This window comes from Arachis hypogaea, chromosome 12 (genome assembly GCF_003086295.3).
Source record: "Arachis hypogaea cultivar Tifrunner chromosome 12, arahy.Tifrunner.gnm2.J5K5, whole genome shotgun sequence".
NCBI lineage: Eukaryota > Viridiplantae > Streptophyta > Magnoliopsida > Fabales > Fabaceae > Arachis > Arachis hypogaea.
In genome coordinates this window covers 105,056,754-105,073,154 of record NC_092047.1, presented here as the reverse complement: position 1 = coordinate 105,073,154, position 16,401 = coordinate 105,056,754, and the positions used below count along the sequence as shown (strand labels likewise).

General features: G+C 34.4%; 2 protein-coding genes across 3 annotated transcripts; one reads left to right on the top strand and one right to left on the bottom strand.

Annotated features, from left to right (window-relative positions):
• Positions 1-3,008: 3,008 nt before the first annotated feature.
• LOC112728031 (transcription factor bHLH140) lies at positions 3,009-8,522 on the top strand. Of its 2 annotated transcripts, XM_072209613.1 has the most exons (6): positions 3,009-3,390; positions 4,192-5,153; positions 5,670-6,339; positions 6,432-6,602; positions 7,085-7,384; positions 8,286-8,522. In XM_072209613.1, the coding sequence occupies exons 1-6, from the start codon at positions 3,244-3,246 to the stop codon at positions 8,295-8,297; spliced, it is 2,262 nt and encodes a 753-aa protein (XP_072065714.1). In that variant the 5' UTR covers positions 3,009-3,243; the 3' UTR covers positions 8,298-8,522. The 2 variants fall into 2 exon arrangements, with proteins under 2 accessions (XP_072065714.1, XP_025633794.1); XM_025778009.3 differs by lacking the exon at positions 8,286-8,522 and having other exon boundaries at positions 7,085-7,681.
• A 359-nt stretch (positions 8,523-8,881) lies between these two features.
• LOC112728030 (pyruvate decarboxylase 2) lies at positions 8,882-12,763 on the bottom strand. The gene is made up of 6 exons (XM_025778007.3): positions 12,006-12,763; positions 10,966-11,129; positions 10,192-10,842; positions 9,706-9,823; positions 9,421-9,609; positions 8,882-9,311 (listed from the first exon to the last, which is right to left on the bottom strand). The coding sequence occupies exons 1-6, from the start codon at positions 12,528-12,530 to the stop codon at positions 9,141-9,143; spliced, it is 1,818 nt and encodes a 605-aa protein (XP_025633792.1). The 5' UTR covers positions 12,531-12,763; the 3' UTR covers positions 8,882-9,140.
• Positions 12,764-16,401: the final 3,638 nt, after the last annotated feature.

The window sequence follows — 16,401 nt, the reverse complement described above, 5'->3', positions numbered from 1 at the left end:
AAAACAGAAAATGAACCGAAATTTATACACTAAGTGAATCGAAAAAAGGTATTCTAAGAACTGTTTGCCACAACACAATTGCAAGAGCTAATTTGAAAAATAAAAAAATGACTACTCAATAAAACATAACACAAATAAAAAATTGTTTACTACAACACAATTATAGAAACCAATTTGAAAAACTAAAAAGTGACTATTCAATAAAACATAACACAAAATCAAAAGTTAAGCCCCTCGTTTTCATCAAAGGGGAAAACATTATATGACTAGAACTCAAATGAACCGAATTTCAGTAATGCAGGAATCGAAAATTATGTTAATAAAAACCGAAACTTCTATCGTCCTCCCTAGAATAATTCATATCCTATGCATGATAAAGACTAGAGCTTGATGGAATCATTGATCCACCATTTAAAAGGTTCAACTGCAAAAGAAAAAAAAATCATATATTAGCAAAATGCACAAACGCTTTTTTCCCTAATCAAAAGCAAATCGATGTTACCTCGCTTAGAGCTAGATTTTTCTTTTCCTTTGATCCCAATCTATTCTTGGGACGTCCTCTTGTTCTAACACATGGGAGGCTTTGAAGGTTGTTAACATCACTCAATGTAGCGTCTTCATGAGATAACGAATATTTACCTTTACTTTTTGCTTGATATTCTTGCATCTTAGCCATGACATTATCAAAAGCCCGGTGTAGAATTTCAGTCAACTCTTCAGAATCTGACACAAATTCGCAAATATTGTGCGACCGAAATACCAAATCGTCGAATCTCTTGCTTCTTGGCTCTAATAGAGACCCGTCTTGGCTGCTCTTGATATGTGTGTGCCTCCTCTTTATGTTCTTACTCCAGCGTTTCAATATATATTTCGGTGTCACTTTATCTACTCGCTCAAAACTTAAGGCACTCAGATAATGACGGCACAGTATACCCCTTGACACGAACAACAAGCACTGGCACTTTACTTTGCGTCATATTGCGTCGTAAGTAACACCAAACTTGTTGAATGCTGAGTTAGAAACCTGCTTTACAACTTCATATGCTGTAAAACCTAGAGTGGAATACGTTGATCTTGTGATGCAATTCACTTTTCCTCTGAATTATGCTTGAACTTCCCTAAAATTCTTGTGAGTATACACGTGCTGAAATTAAGCCTCTATTGGTGATTTTGTTGCACACGGTATTACGGTGTGAAAATCTACAGCATCAAATTCTCTCTCTCTCTCTCTCTCTCTCTCTCTCTCTCTCTCTCTCTCTCTCTCTCTCTCTCTCTCTCTCTCTCTACTTCCTAGGCAATTATCATATTACTTCACAAATTGAATCAAGGAGCTATTGCGTGTGATAAACTTGTTAAAAAAAAGCATGCATGCTCTCGCTCCTTTGGTGCTTCTCATCCCGGGCCAAAAGTGGTGATCGAGATAAATTGAAATCCATAAATGACGATCTTCGTATAGCTCTGCAAAATGGGACACAATTCAAAAATCAGACGCGAAAAAGAACCAAAATGTATCTACCCAACATCAATTAATTCGAATGAAACCACGGTTACCTAAAAGCCATTTATTGCCTCTGACACCATACTTTGTGAGAAAATCATTCCAATTTCTGTCAAACGCGTCTTTTGTAAACGAGTTGCAAACAACATGACTAATCTCTTGTTTGATTTTTTCATATCGCTTGTAGTCATTTAATTTGTTTGGGATCTTCTTCATGATATGCCAAATGCACCACCAGTAAATTGTTATTGGCATACAGGTCTCAATAGCCCTTTGCATCGATACACATTGATTGGTAAGAATCCCTTTTGGTGCCTTCCCTCCCATACAACGAAGTTAACATTCGAATAACCATTTGAATAATTGGATGTCCTCATTTTTCATCAAAGCGCATCAAAAAAGTGTCGACTGACTGTGGTGATTCACACCCACAAAAAAACCAAAAACCATATTGTACCTGAAAAAATGGACACCAACAACAGTTATGAACCGAAAGTTTTAGCTCTATGAACTGAAAACTATATCGCAGTAAATCGAATACCTGTTTGTGTTGTAAGTGGTATCAAATAAAACAAAATCTCCAAAATACTCAATGCAGTCCTGTGTCTTGTATCAGCCCGAAATGCGTTTTTGATAGACTGATCAGCTTCCAGGTTAAGCTCAAAAAAGAAATTTTGATTCTTCTCTTTCATTCTTAATAAGTACTTCCCAAATTCTTTGGCATCATCTTGTTCGAAAATATTTCGTACTTCCCTTGTAATGTAATTTTTAACATCTTTTTCAATAAAACTTAGTTCGCAATGACTGCCCGCTGCTGCTATAAATGACTGATATGTTTTACTCAGTCTGATTCCGACTTCCTCATTGTTTTCAATGGTGCGACGCACAAACATGCTTAGCTCCCTGTGATGTTTAAGCATCTCTACTCGATTTGGACAGCAAAAGTGTGAATGATTTAGAACTTTAGAAATTATCCAAAAACCAACGTCCTTCAATATATATACATAAATCCTAGTTGGACAGCTGAGGAGTTTGTCTTCAGAGTTGGAGAGTTTAGATTTTCACTTCCCCTCTATACTATATGTAATTAGTTTATTCTTAATTTCATCTTCCTTTCAAGTGGCGTTCTTTATTTTCGTAGAAAAACCAGCAAGTTTAGAATAATCTTTGTAGAATTTTTCAGTTTTTTTTAGTGTCTTAAAAGTGATTCCAATTTCTTGGGATAAATTGTTCATCAATAACACACATAAACTGTAAAATAAACCAAAATACTATTATAATAAAATTATTGTTTAACAATAAATGAATCGAAATTTGTCTATTATATAAATTTAAATTTAGAAACACTTGTATTTAGAATGAATCGAGAATATTACTAAAATAAAATTATTGTATAATATCAAATAAATTAAAAATTGTATTCATAAACAATACTAAATTTAGCAATTGTATTCAATTACATTCAATTTAAAAATGTTTACGTTAAAAGGTGACGCATGGAGAGCAAAATAACTTGGTTAAACTTGGATAAGGAAATTACAGGATTGGGAACATTATTGATCCAAAAAAGGTTACTCTTTTCGCGTGGCACATACACAAGGCTCAAGACTCCGAAACTGGCACGTGAGGTAAACATCCTCTAATTGCCGCATAACACGACGCAAAGGAGTTGCTCGCTTCATGCTTTTTCGATCACTTACAACTGAAGACATCTCAAGAGGAGAAACGATCGAGTTTTTGCGAAGATGGACATGGACGTCGACGAAGCTTCTCGCCCCAAAGAGGGAAAGACCATTTTGGTCATTTTAGTGGGAGCACCGGGAAGTGGCAAATCAACTTTCTGTGAAGAAGTGATGCGTTCTTCAACTCGCCCTTGGATTCGCGTTTGCCAGGTTTTTTCTTCCTTCTTTCTTTGCCTCCGCCTTTTACCTGTTTGATGAAATGCCTCACTGGGTTTCACTTTCACCTTTCAGTTTTTCGGTATTTTTAGCTAGTAACTTATAGGGGCTTAATATAGCATTGGATATTGATGGGCAAAACAAATGCGCGAGCTTAAGGGTACGTTCAGGGTGGTAAATTTATTTAACAATGTCTAAATGTGGCTGGCATAAAATCAATTGATAAACTCCCATTAGTGAGGGTTTTTTTTTTTTTTTTTTTGGAGGGGGGAGGGGGGGAGGGGGAGGGGGAAGGAGGGTGTTAAACAACTTATTTAAGCCCTTAAGGATTGTTGCTTTGTGTGTTTCAAGAAGTGCTTTTCTTGAGAAATTAGATATTTTAACTTCTCATGATGAACTAAAAAATGGCTTTTTGAGACGTAATGAATTCTATTCTCAAATAGGGCAAAATGTTAAAAATGTGACTCTTGATATTCAGAAAAGAGGAGGGAGGGGGTGTTGTAAGTGGTGTTATCCACACAGGTAGTAAGACTGCTTCTGGTTAATCAGTGCTTCTTTTATCAATTATATAATGATGATCTGTACCCTTGAGAACTTATTAATTTAAGAGATCTTAATTAGTTGTTAAGCTCAAAAAGAGTAGCCCATTGTGCAACGGGAGGAGAGTGAGGTTTAGACAGTTTTGCTTTGTGAGCAGAGCAGCTGTTACTGCCAATGATTGCCCATTACTTTGAACCCCTTATGACCTGTATCGAGTTTTGGATTTGATCTAATGTAGGTTATAATGCCTTTCAGGATACCATTGGAAATGGTAAAGCAGGAAGTAAAGCTCAATGTCTGAGCAGTGCAGCTAGTGCATTGAAGGATGATAAGAGTGTGTTTATTGATAGGTGCAATCTTGACAGAGAGCAGCGCTCCGAATTCGTAAAGCTAGGTGATGTGCACAAAATCGATGTGCATGCAGTTGTGCTTGATCTTCCTGCTAAACTTTGTATTTCTCGATCCGTTAAACGGACTGGCCATGAAGGAAACCTTCAGGGTGGAAAAGCTGCAGCAGTTGTGAATAGAATGCTTCAAAAGAAAGAGCTGCCCAAATTAAGCGAAGGCTATAGCCGGATAACATTTTGTCAGAGTGAGAGTGATGTCAAAGGTGCCATTAATACATACGGCTCACTTGGGCCACTGGATAACCTCCCACGTGGCTGCTTTGGCCAGAAAAATCCAGATTCAAAAGTTCAAGTTGGTATAATGAAGTTCCTCAAAAAGGTGCCAGCCCCTGATGCAGCAGCAAGACCTGATGGAAGTGGAGACACTACGTCCCAAAATCCTGGAAAAAATGATTATTTCCACAAAGATGTAGAAATGGCATCCCCAATTCTAGATAATCCCAACTTAGAGTCAAAGGAAGGAGAAAGCCAGGAAGTGGCCTTCGATGGTTCCCATGCCAGTCGAGTTTCTCTGGATGATGCTCCCACTCTGGCATTTCCATCTATTTCAACATCTGATTTCCAATTCAATTATGAAAAGGCAGCTGATATTATTGTTGAGAAGGTTGCGGAGTTTACAGCTAAGCTTGGCAATGCTAGACTTGTGCTGGTTGATTTGACTCATAAATCAAAGATTCTTTCCTTAGTTAAAGCCAAAGCATCTGAAAAACACATTGATACCCAAAAGTTTCTTACCCACGTCGGTGACATTACTAAACTTCATTCTACAGGAGGTTTAAACTGTAATGTCATAGCTAATGCTGCCAACTGGTAAGATTCTATTATTTCAGTTTATCGGAACATAATTGAGAATTTTGTTGTAAGATGAATCCATCTAATTGAAGTAGATCTGTAGTAAACAAACTCATTAGAAGATAACTCTCACCCATATGCATATGTTAGACGACGATGAATGTTAGATGGCAAGCCCTGTTGCATTTGTTAGAATTTCCACTTTCTCTGGGTATCTGAAGTCTGAACTCACACAATGAAATGTCTATCAAGTGTAATGTTATCATCAGATCTAGAATCAAGCTTACATATCAATTAAGAATCTACTGAATTATTTTGTTTTTTAGTTACATAATACGTATTATGCAACTTCAGTTTCTAACACAATTCAACTGCCAATGCATGCATCCTGATAATGTGGATCTCTTAAATAGACTTGTTTTTCCACAGACTCCGATCTTATTAACATGTAACTGACTCTGATAGAGTATATTTTTGTCTCATGAACTTCCATTTTTAACATGTCCTTTTTGTCAAATGAATGCTCCTTTGCAGGCGGTTAAAACCTGGTGGTGGAGGTGTTAATGCAGCCATTTTTAACGCTGCGGGTCCTGAACTGGAGTCTGCAACCAAAGAAAGAGCAAAATCTCTTTCACCTGGAAATGCTGTTGTTGTCCCTCTACCTGCATCTTCTCCTTTGTTTGTTACAGAGGGTGTAACCCATGTCATACATGTTCTTGGACCTAATATGAACCCTCAAAGACCAAATTGTCTTAACAATGATTATGAAAAAGGATGCAAAATTCTTCAAGATGCTTATGCTTCCCTATTTGAAGGCTTTGCATCAATTACGAGGACCCAGGCAGGGCAATCTAGAGAAGAAAATGAAAACATTGTAAAAAAGGCTTTGAAATTGCAGGATAAATCTGAATGTCATTCCAGAAATAATTTGACAAATATTGATCAAAAGACCAAGAGAGATGCCGATCATGGGTCTGAGAAGAGCAAAAAATGTAAGGGAATTCAGGATAGTTTTGGAGTGAGCTCTGATTCTAGAGACGAAAGGGTAGATTCGGAGCATAGAAGAAATGATGGGAGCATGAATAAGGCATGGGGATCATGGGCACAAGCTCTTCATCAAATGGCTATGCATCCTGAGAAGCATAAAAATGACTTGCTTGAGATTTCAGAGGATGTTGTTGTTCTGAATGATCTCTATCCTAAGGTCAAAACATTCCCTATCCCTATTCTCCCTCCTTATTTCATTTTTCATTTCATGCTTGACACTGCTAACGAAGGAACTGTATTGCTTTGCAGGCAAAGAAACATGTTCTCATTTTGTCTCGTACCCGAGGAGTTGATTGCCTGGAAGATGTCCAGAAAGAACACATTCAGTTGCTGAAGAAGATGCATGATGTGGGTTTAAAGTGGGCCAGGAAGTTCCTAGATGAGAATGCTTCACTGGTCTTTCGCCTTGGATATCACTCAGTATGCACTGTATTTATTAAAGACTAGTTTATCCCCTATCCATCCACCCAAAATAGGAAGTAAAATATAGTCGCAGGGGCTTGGTTCGTGAATGACATTGGCAAATACGTTCTCAATTTTCAAAAAAAAAAATAAAATAGAAAGGAATCCTGTCTTTGAGTTTAGAGGTGGTTAAATTGAACTAGTAATAGACTATAGACTACTTGAAGTGATGGTTCACCAAGGAAAATGGTTAAAATGAATATTTTGAAAATGTGGAAGAAATATGCTTTCATAAAATTTACTCATCCATGTGTTAGCCTGTTAGTATTGGGGGAGAAGTTGCATCTACAAGTAACTCCCATGAATGCTTTTGTTTAAGCTTTTTATTCCAATTTTTTTAGGTTATTATATGAAAACCAAAATTTTAAGGAGCTGCATAGCTGATAATCTCTCTTTTATACATGCATGCTGAGCCTTATGGATGTCTCTCTTTTCTCCAGGCTCCGTCAATGCGACAACTGCATTTACATGTTATCAGCCAGGACTTTGATTCAAAACATTTGAAGAACAAGAAGCACTGGAACTCATTCAACACTGCTTTCTTTCGCGACTCGATAGACGTAATGGATGAGGTCTCTAGTCACGGGAAAGCAACACTGAAAGATGATGATAAGCTGTTGTCCATGGAGTTGAGGTGCCACAGATGTAGAAGTGCGCATCCAAACATACCCCGGTTGAAATCGCATATTGGCAGCTGCAAAGCTCCTTTTCCTGCTTACTTACTTGAAAATGGACGTCTGGTACATGCACCTGCTGAACCCTAATGACAAGCTTTTGTTTACATTGCTACTATGCTAGACTAATTGAGTTATCCTTTTTGGTACTTTAGGGGAAACTCCAGTGTATAATTGAGGATTGCATTGTAGATTTTTTGTTTTTGTTTCCCGCCTATATATCCGAAGAGAAAAGAAGACAAACTAGTTTATCTACCCATGATCACCTTATATTAATTAGTGGCTAAATTACACGGCTTGAATTTTCTCAAATTAATATACAGTAGTTATCATTAACAATGTTGTGGAGAAGTTTTGTGCAAAGTTAATGTTCCCTTTTGTTTTGTTGCTTCGAGAACTGATTTGGGCTAGACAAGCACATTCAACTTTTGATTCTTCTCATTAGCTTTATCAAGATTTATTTATTTATTCTTTTTAGACAAATTATATTTGAACATCTAGAAAGGTGTGTAATTTTGGTATACAGTCATTAAAAATTTAAAATAGAAGAAATAATAATAAAATAATCTAAACATACAACACCCAAATTTTTGTAGACTTGTTAAATCTCCTCATGTAGTCATAGATCCATCCTTATCAAAGTTAAGTTGCGGTTAATCACTTATGACATTGTCGTTCTAGTTGGTGCCACGGTAAAACATATTCTTTAAATTAGTAACTTTAATAAATATAAATTAATATATAATAATTATGATGTAACTCCTTCAAGTGGTAGGGTTTAATCTCCCTTGTAATGAACTTATGATCGGTATCTCTGATGGTGAAAATATACATGCAGTAACAACCAAATAGTGGGAGTCACGTTTGTAGTTTCAGAAAATTCATTTTTTTTTACGAAATTGAAAAATCTGTTATTTAAGTTGGGTGTCAGAGAAAAATAAGAATTTTGTAATTTTCTGTTGTGCAGGTGTTCAGCTAAAGCGAAACATCTCAACACCTGTCGCTGTCTTTAGATACCGTGCACAAAAAGGTCGGTGACACTTGTAACTGCTATTATTATTATTATTATTATTATTATTATTATTATTATTATTATTCCCTTTTTCATCTAATAGTCCAAGTCCACCATTTGTGAAAGTAATAAATAATTAAAATAGAAGAAAATCAGATCCTCTTATGTTACTTGAAAATTGAAATTGAACTTCTGACGTCAGGGAATCCAACGACGTAGAATGAAGAGACAAGTAAAATAATGCTACTCATTTTTAATCTGCAGGAGTGGAGGTTGATGAATACTAAAAAAAAAGGGTTTCTAAGTCCTCAATTATTTTTAACACAGTACATATTGAACACTTTTGCATAAATAACGGACCTAAGCTAAGACACTTGAATTGATCTAATGATGAATAATTAATATGTATAGTTTTAAGATAAAGATTGAACTTGCCTACAATGTAATTCTTCTGTCACATAAGATGAATATTTGAAATTAACAATATTACATAAACGGTTAAAGAGTTATTAAGAACAAAGAAAATAGTGATTATAATTGAAACTTCGAAAGCAAGTAAAACACTAAATTTTCTTTATTGAAACATAAAAGATGCTCTACATAATAATGATTCAGAAGCATTGCAGCTAAAAAGAAACCCGCAGCAGAATGATTTTAACTTAGATGAATGAATTTACATAGAAACAAGCTAGTCCTATCCACTCACTTATATAAAATGCTCATTATATTTATAAGCCATTTAAAATCAAGAAAAAAATTCCTCTCATGTAGAAGCATCTCCTAAAGAAAATCTCAACTTGATAGAAAGGATCACTGAGGATTTGGTGGACGGCTATTGGCAGCACAAACCCTAGAACCCCATTCAAGCAATTCTTTGCTTGTATCATCCTTGTGACAAATCACCTCAATGAAGCAAAAGCAATCCTTCTTTGCTCCTGTTGCTGTTTCAATTGCATTAACAAGCTCCTCTTCACATGTGACCTGTATCAAAAACATTATTACATTAATCAATATATCAAATATATTTTCAAGTCGAATAGAATTATTCAAAGTTTTGACAACAATGTTGAATTTATGTTAAGGGCCTCACCTTAGTGGTCCAGCATTTTCCTTCACCATTGTGGATTGCATCAACCAAGCCAGTGTAATTCCAGTTCTTGATCACATTGTATGGTCCATCATGGATTTCAACTTCAATGGTGTATCCACCATTGTTTATCAGGAAGATTATGGTCTTCTGCCCACATCTCAGCATTGTAGACACATCCTGAGCTGTCACCTAATGTATAGAATTCAAAAATCAATAATAAGAACACCATAATAAATTCAAGTTAAAAAACAAGTTTCTTGTGATAGAAATCATGCAAAGACAAACCTGAAAGCTTCCATCACCAATGCAAGCAATCACTCTCTTCTCAGGCACAGCCTGTGCATAACCAAGAGTTGCACCAACAGACCATCCAATTGAGCCATATTGCATTTGGAACTCATACCTGTTATCAACATAACTTTCTTAAAAACTTATAAACACTATTCCCACACTATTCCCTCCGTCCAATAATAACTATCAGATCAATCATGTACAATAAAGATCAGTACCAAATTAGTTAACCATATAGAATACATGTTAGAATACAAAATTTACATTAAAAATGAGTTAAATATATACAAAAATTCACAGTGGCTGATTTGGTGGTTGATTTTTTGTGTGGATATAATAATTTTGTTACCGGATAGCAATTTTTGTAAGCATTTTTTGTGTGCACTTACCATTTATCAATGTGGATAGTTATTATTGAACCAGAGAGAGTATGATAACTGAGGTAGAGACATACTATGACACAGTTTTGAAGCTACTTACCCACATCCTTTTGGCAATTTCAGCTTTTGGCAGTTAAACCATGAATCCCCTGTCTCAGCAATAACAGCAGTTTCACTAGACAGCATATTCTGTATATGTTGAAACAGAATATTGACTCTTAAAGGTGCTCCTGGTTCAGAGCTGATAGGCTTTCCATCAGGGACAAAGATCCTGTAATAGTTCTCATATGAAGTGTTGTTGTGCTTAAGACGCTTCGCAAGCGCCTTAAGGAAATCCTTCATCAGAACACATCCAAATGCAGGTCCATTTCCGATCACTACCCGGTCCGGCTGCACAATGATGGCCTTCTCTTTCTTGAGAAGGAGTGAGTACCCAACTGAGCTGTAGTCATTGAAAATTGGTCCAGCAAACAAATATGCGTCAGCAGACTCTACAATCTCGGCGCAGAATGAGGTACTCACGGCGCCCCAGAATGTTCCGATGAAGTGAGGGTGGTTCTCAGGGACTAGTCCTTTAGCCGATGGCATCACCCCAAAAGCATAGCCACATGCATCAGCCAATTCAACAAAGGCATCACTAGCCTTGGCCACTCTCAGCTTAGGACCGCCGACGAGTACCGGTTTCACTGCCTTGTTTAGGAAGTCAGCTGCAGCCTCTACTGCTGCCTCCAACCCCATTTGATTACTCAATCTGTGAAATTCATCAAAAGAAAATATATTAGTGATCATTACAATCTTCTTAAACATAAAGAAGATGCAATTCAGTGGTAAAGAAAAATAAAATAAAATTAAGTAAAGAAGATGAGAATCATACTTTGGAGACAATGAAAATGGAACTGGCTCCCTACTGAAAGTGGGGTGAGGAATTGCAGCCAAGTTACAGCTGATGCTGATATAAACAGGTTTGCTTTCTTTCAGTGCGGTTGAGATTGCAGTGTCAAGCATCTCATGAGCATCTTCCAGGTTATTAACCACAGCCTATTATCAAAATCAATAAGAAAAACTAGTAATTACACATTAAGCTCACATTTCAGCATCAAAGAATAATAATAATAATATATGCAAACCCAAATACCCCTTTAATTTCATATTTGTAACCAAACAAAAATCACAAAATAGTCTACCTATGCTGGAAAGATTATGCTATATATAATCAAGCATTGCCAATAATATAATGTCTTTCAGTAAAATAAAGCACTACTAGACATCCAGAACGTTTGACTTCAAACAAGGACGAGTGATCAACATAGAATAAAGTATCATGACTCAAATTGAGGCATGTTTTCATTTTTCTTAAAAAATAATAATAAACAAAGAAGAAAAAATCATAGTGATGCAATCATATAATGTCACACAAATCATAATACGTCAAATTTTACTTTATAACTTTTTTTTAAACAAATGCTTTAATTTCTTTATAATCCATTAAAATAAAAATAACGAATCTAAACAACTGTATCCGGACACACACAGTCTCCAAATACGTATTCAAGATACAAATAATAGAAACATTTCATTTTCGAATGGCGGTAATATTTAGATAATAAAAATCACTATATGATATAGTTAACCAAAGACAGTAAGTAAACACAAAAATAATCCATACATGTTATATATCAACCGTACTAATATAAAATATATTAGTACGCTAAAATACAAAATAAATATTAAAAATGAATATAGCTGATTTTTATAGCTGGTTTGAGATACAAATAGCATTTTTGATATTTTATACCTATAATGAACCTTTAATTCGTTGTATTTTTAATATGGTTGATAACTAAAACCTTGAAGTTAATTAAAAAAAATTGCAGTACTTACTATTATTTATTAAATTAATTAATAATGATTTACCTGGTAGCAAGTAACAGTTTGGAAGCAGCGAAGCTCCTGGGTGAAATCCGGCAAGCCAATGGTGTGATGCAAGATCCGGTTGGTCCCATAGTCATTCGTGTTCGGTCCCCCGACGATACATATCACCGGCAAGTTCTCGCTGTACGCTCCGGCGATCGCGTTCAGCACGCTCAATCCTCCAACGGTAAACGTCACCACACACGCGCCCACGCCCCGGCTCCGCGCGTACCCGTCCGCTGCGTACCCGGCGTTGAGCTCGTTACAGCACCCGATCACGTTGAGGTTGGGCTCGGCGATCAGGTGGTCGAGGAGCGTCAGGTTGAAGTCGCCGGGGACGGAGAAAACGTCCGTGACGCCAATCTCGACCAGCCTCCGTGCCAGGTGGCGGCCTAGGTTGGCGTCGCAGGGTGTGACGAGAGATGAAGAGTGTGTGCCTTGGATTGTTGAAACGGTGCCGTTTGGTAAGGATCCTACGTCGTTGCACGCTGGCTTGCATGCATCTAAGGATCCTAACATTGCGTCCATTCCTTGGTAAATAACAAACCGTCTCAATATCAAATGCTTTACCACTGAACTATATCGATTCGAATGGAATACTTGTCTCTAACAGAAGAATGATTCTGAAGGGATTTGGAGATTTGATTTGGTGAATTTGTTTTGTGTTGTGTTGTGGAAAATGATGAGAGGGGAATTTATATATAAGGGTGTATGTCTGTACGTAGTTGTAGTGTTACTTGGGAAAGTGGTATGAAAAAGACAGTGGGATGAGAGATGGAAATGGCATTACAAGGGGCGGTATTCGGTTTTTTTGGAGTTTCTTGGTTTTGTTTTGGTGATGGCCGTGGTGCAGTGATTTCAGGAGTATTGTCTTCTACCTTGTTCCCTTTTACAGTGCTTGGGAAAGAAGAAACTGCCAACGCATATTTGGTAACTTCCTTACTCTTTTTTTTTTTTTTTTTTTGTATATAAAGGGGTCTGATCTTTGCATTAAATTGCTTAAATATTTAATGATTATTTTCATAATTGTATACAAATGAAAATATTATTAGTCAAACCCTTCATTTCATGATACTATTATTAGTAATTTTGGGACCCATAGTAACAAAAGCTTATTAATTAGGAGTTTAATTTTGAGGTATTCACGGTAAAAGACGTGTAATTACTAATTAGTAATTATTTTTATGTTTTAGGAGAAGTTCATTATAGTGAAGATTTTCTGTACATCTATTGTAGTGTTTGTTTTGAGGTATTGAGACAGAGATTGAAAGAGTGAGACTCAGTATTATGTTTGTTGGTTCAGAGACTGGTACTAAAATTTTTATCTTGTATTCAAAATTTTAATATTTCAGTACCTCCAAAAAGTGGGAATACAGGAGACTACAATTTTTAGAGACGACTGAAATTTTAATAACTTTTTATACTTAAAACACCTTTATTTCAATTAATTAATTCTAATTTTACCCTTTATACAAATTAAATTAGAATTTCATTTTTGTTTCAATTTCTGTCTCTCACTTCACACCAAATAGAATACTGAGATTTATTTTCAATTTCTGTCTCTCAGTCTCCGTCTTTCCGTCTTTGTTAGGGGTGTTCAAATACAAACCGATTCAAATTAAACCGCTCATCCAATCCGATCCAAACCGAAAACCGATTAAAACCGCACTAATTCGGATTTGATTTGATTCTATTTTTTGCAAATTGTTAGATTGGATCGTCGGATCTACTTTTCATAACCAATCCAATACAATCCAAATTGCACAATGTGCTATAATATTATTATTTTATTATTATATTTACAATTATATTTATAACATGTTCAATTTGTTATACATTTTTCTATTATTCATGTATTATTATTATTTAATAAATATTTTATATTCAAAATGTTATTTATTTATTTATTTTAACTAATCTATAATTTTATTTCCATTATTATATTATCGTTGGCTTTCTAAGATATTGTTAAGACTTGTTATGCCATTGTTAATTATTTAAAATTTGATGTTGAGACTTATTATATGTATTTAATTTTTTTATTTAAAAAACCGGAAATTCAAACCGATCCAAGCGGCTTGTAATTGGATCGGATCGGATTTCCAAAAAAAAAATTATCCAATATAAACTGCACCGCACATAAATTAAGCGATCGGATCGGATGACTTTTTTCCTTAAAATCGAACCAAACCACACCGCGAACACCCGTAGTCTCTATCTCGCTACCAAATGCTACCAATGATTATTTATGCAGTAATTAATGTAAAAAATAATTATTTTTGTGGTGTTAGGTAATCGGATGCACATGTAAAACTACTTTACACGCATTAAAATTAAATTCATTAATTATTTCCTTATTTTCAAATTTTTTATCTCTTTTTATTTTTGCTGCAAATTAATTATTATTTTAATTCCAAAAGGTTATTAATTAATTTTATCCATTACACTATTTACTATTAAATAAAAAAAATATAAAAATATAAAAAATTAATGACAGAAAAATAAAATTATTTATATTTTAATAAAATTTAATAATTATCTTAATAGTTGTACTTAACTATTTAATAAAAAAAAGAGACGCGTTAAGGATGGGAGTATAACGAGTATTATTTCCACACTGAATTTAACTTTGTTCTATTTTATTTTACCTGGGTTTTAGGCTCCTTTTGGTTTTACTGCGTTGAAGACAGGTCAATGGGAAAAGAAGAATTGTCATTGTGTGCCGAGAACGTGGTCATGGCATTCCTTAACAAACGGCAAAATCAAAGCTCAGCTTTGCCTTGGCTAATTAATAACCATGTACGTTGTATCCACAAATTAATCGTGGTTACAGTGACTGGTTTAATTTGAGCAAATATTGGCAAACGAAATCAATGGAAGATTGAAAATTCTCATCAAATTTGACCTATATATTATAATTTGACAGAACTAGAATTTGAAAATAGCATTTTGTTTGACTTTCATTTTGGACTTATATAATAAATAAACTTGAAATTACTAATTTATGAATCAAATTATAAAATTAAAAAAATGGATTCTTCTATAATATCTTATATAATATATATAATATAATTTAGGCTTAAAATTAGTACTAAAATTTAATTTAATATCTTATATAATGTATATAATTTAGGCTTAATATTTCTTTATGTTCCTTATAATATTCCTTCTTTTCTCACACACCCTGTTCATGTTCTTAATCTATAGTTCTACACAAGCTTGTTAGACTTTCTAATTCCCTTAAGGTTCTTGTTGTTTTTTTCTTGTTCCAAAAAGTTTTGGATAAAAAACTAATATCTAAAAATTAACTTTTAAGTCAATGATATTTGTAACAATAACCTTTCTTCATATATATGAGAGTCATTGTTTATTTGATTATTTTATATGGGGCATACGTATTATATTAGTTGAATAGTATTTGTGGTTAAAAAATTAGCTTACCTTTTTCTCTCCCAAGTTTGTTATTTTATACCAACCTGAATCATCAGTGAAATGAAAGAAAATTCAAAGACAAATGGCTACCTTGATTATTATCCTAATTAATTAAATTAATTTAAAAGAGAAAGTGTCAAAGGTGGACCAATTTCGTGGTTAGAAAGAAAATAGCGTCAATAGGTCAGAGCAAAGTGGATTCTGGTTGCAAGAGATGCAGTGATAGCTGGTAGGCGTTGGATATTGGAATCCACAGAGCAAAGCGTAGAAAACAAATTGAGAAACCAAAACTTTCCACTTGGCATTTAATTAGGCTTAAGGGGGAAAAAAGTGGACAGAAGCTTCTCCCTTGCTTAGACCTTATAAATTAAAATTAAATTAAATTTTAGAATAAAAGTCATTAAATGAAAGTAGTCCATTGGATTAGAGAGTTGTAATATCAAAACCGTGGAAAGAAAAAGTTGACGGTAATTGAATTCATAACCCAATGGAGAAGACTCTGCAGGTTTTTGATCAATTGAGGGGAACGTTGGAATTGAAGGCATTAGGCATGCATGTGGCATGTCATGTGAGTGCCAATGAATGAATCATGCGTGCAATTGTATGGTTGGCTTTGTAAAGCTGTGTTTAAAAAATTTATGTGCTATATAATATGACATACTTAAAGGAAAATATTGGTTATATATCACCAATTTGATTAAAAATATTTTACATACACTAAAAATTTACTATTCAATAAATTATTATATATATATATATATATTATCTCACATATTTTTCATATCTATTTTGTATTAAAACTATATATTTTTTATAAATAATTAATTTAGTGACTATTTTTTTAAGGTATTTAATTTATAATTATATTCTTATAATTTTTTTTTTAATTAAATCTCTACAATACTTTAAATTTGTAATTAAATTTGTAATTAGAGCCGTCTTTGTCAATATAAAAATTATTAGAGTT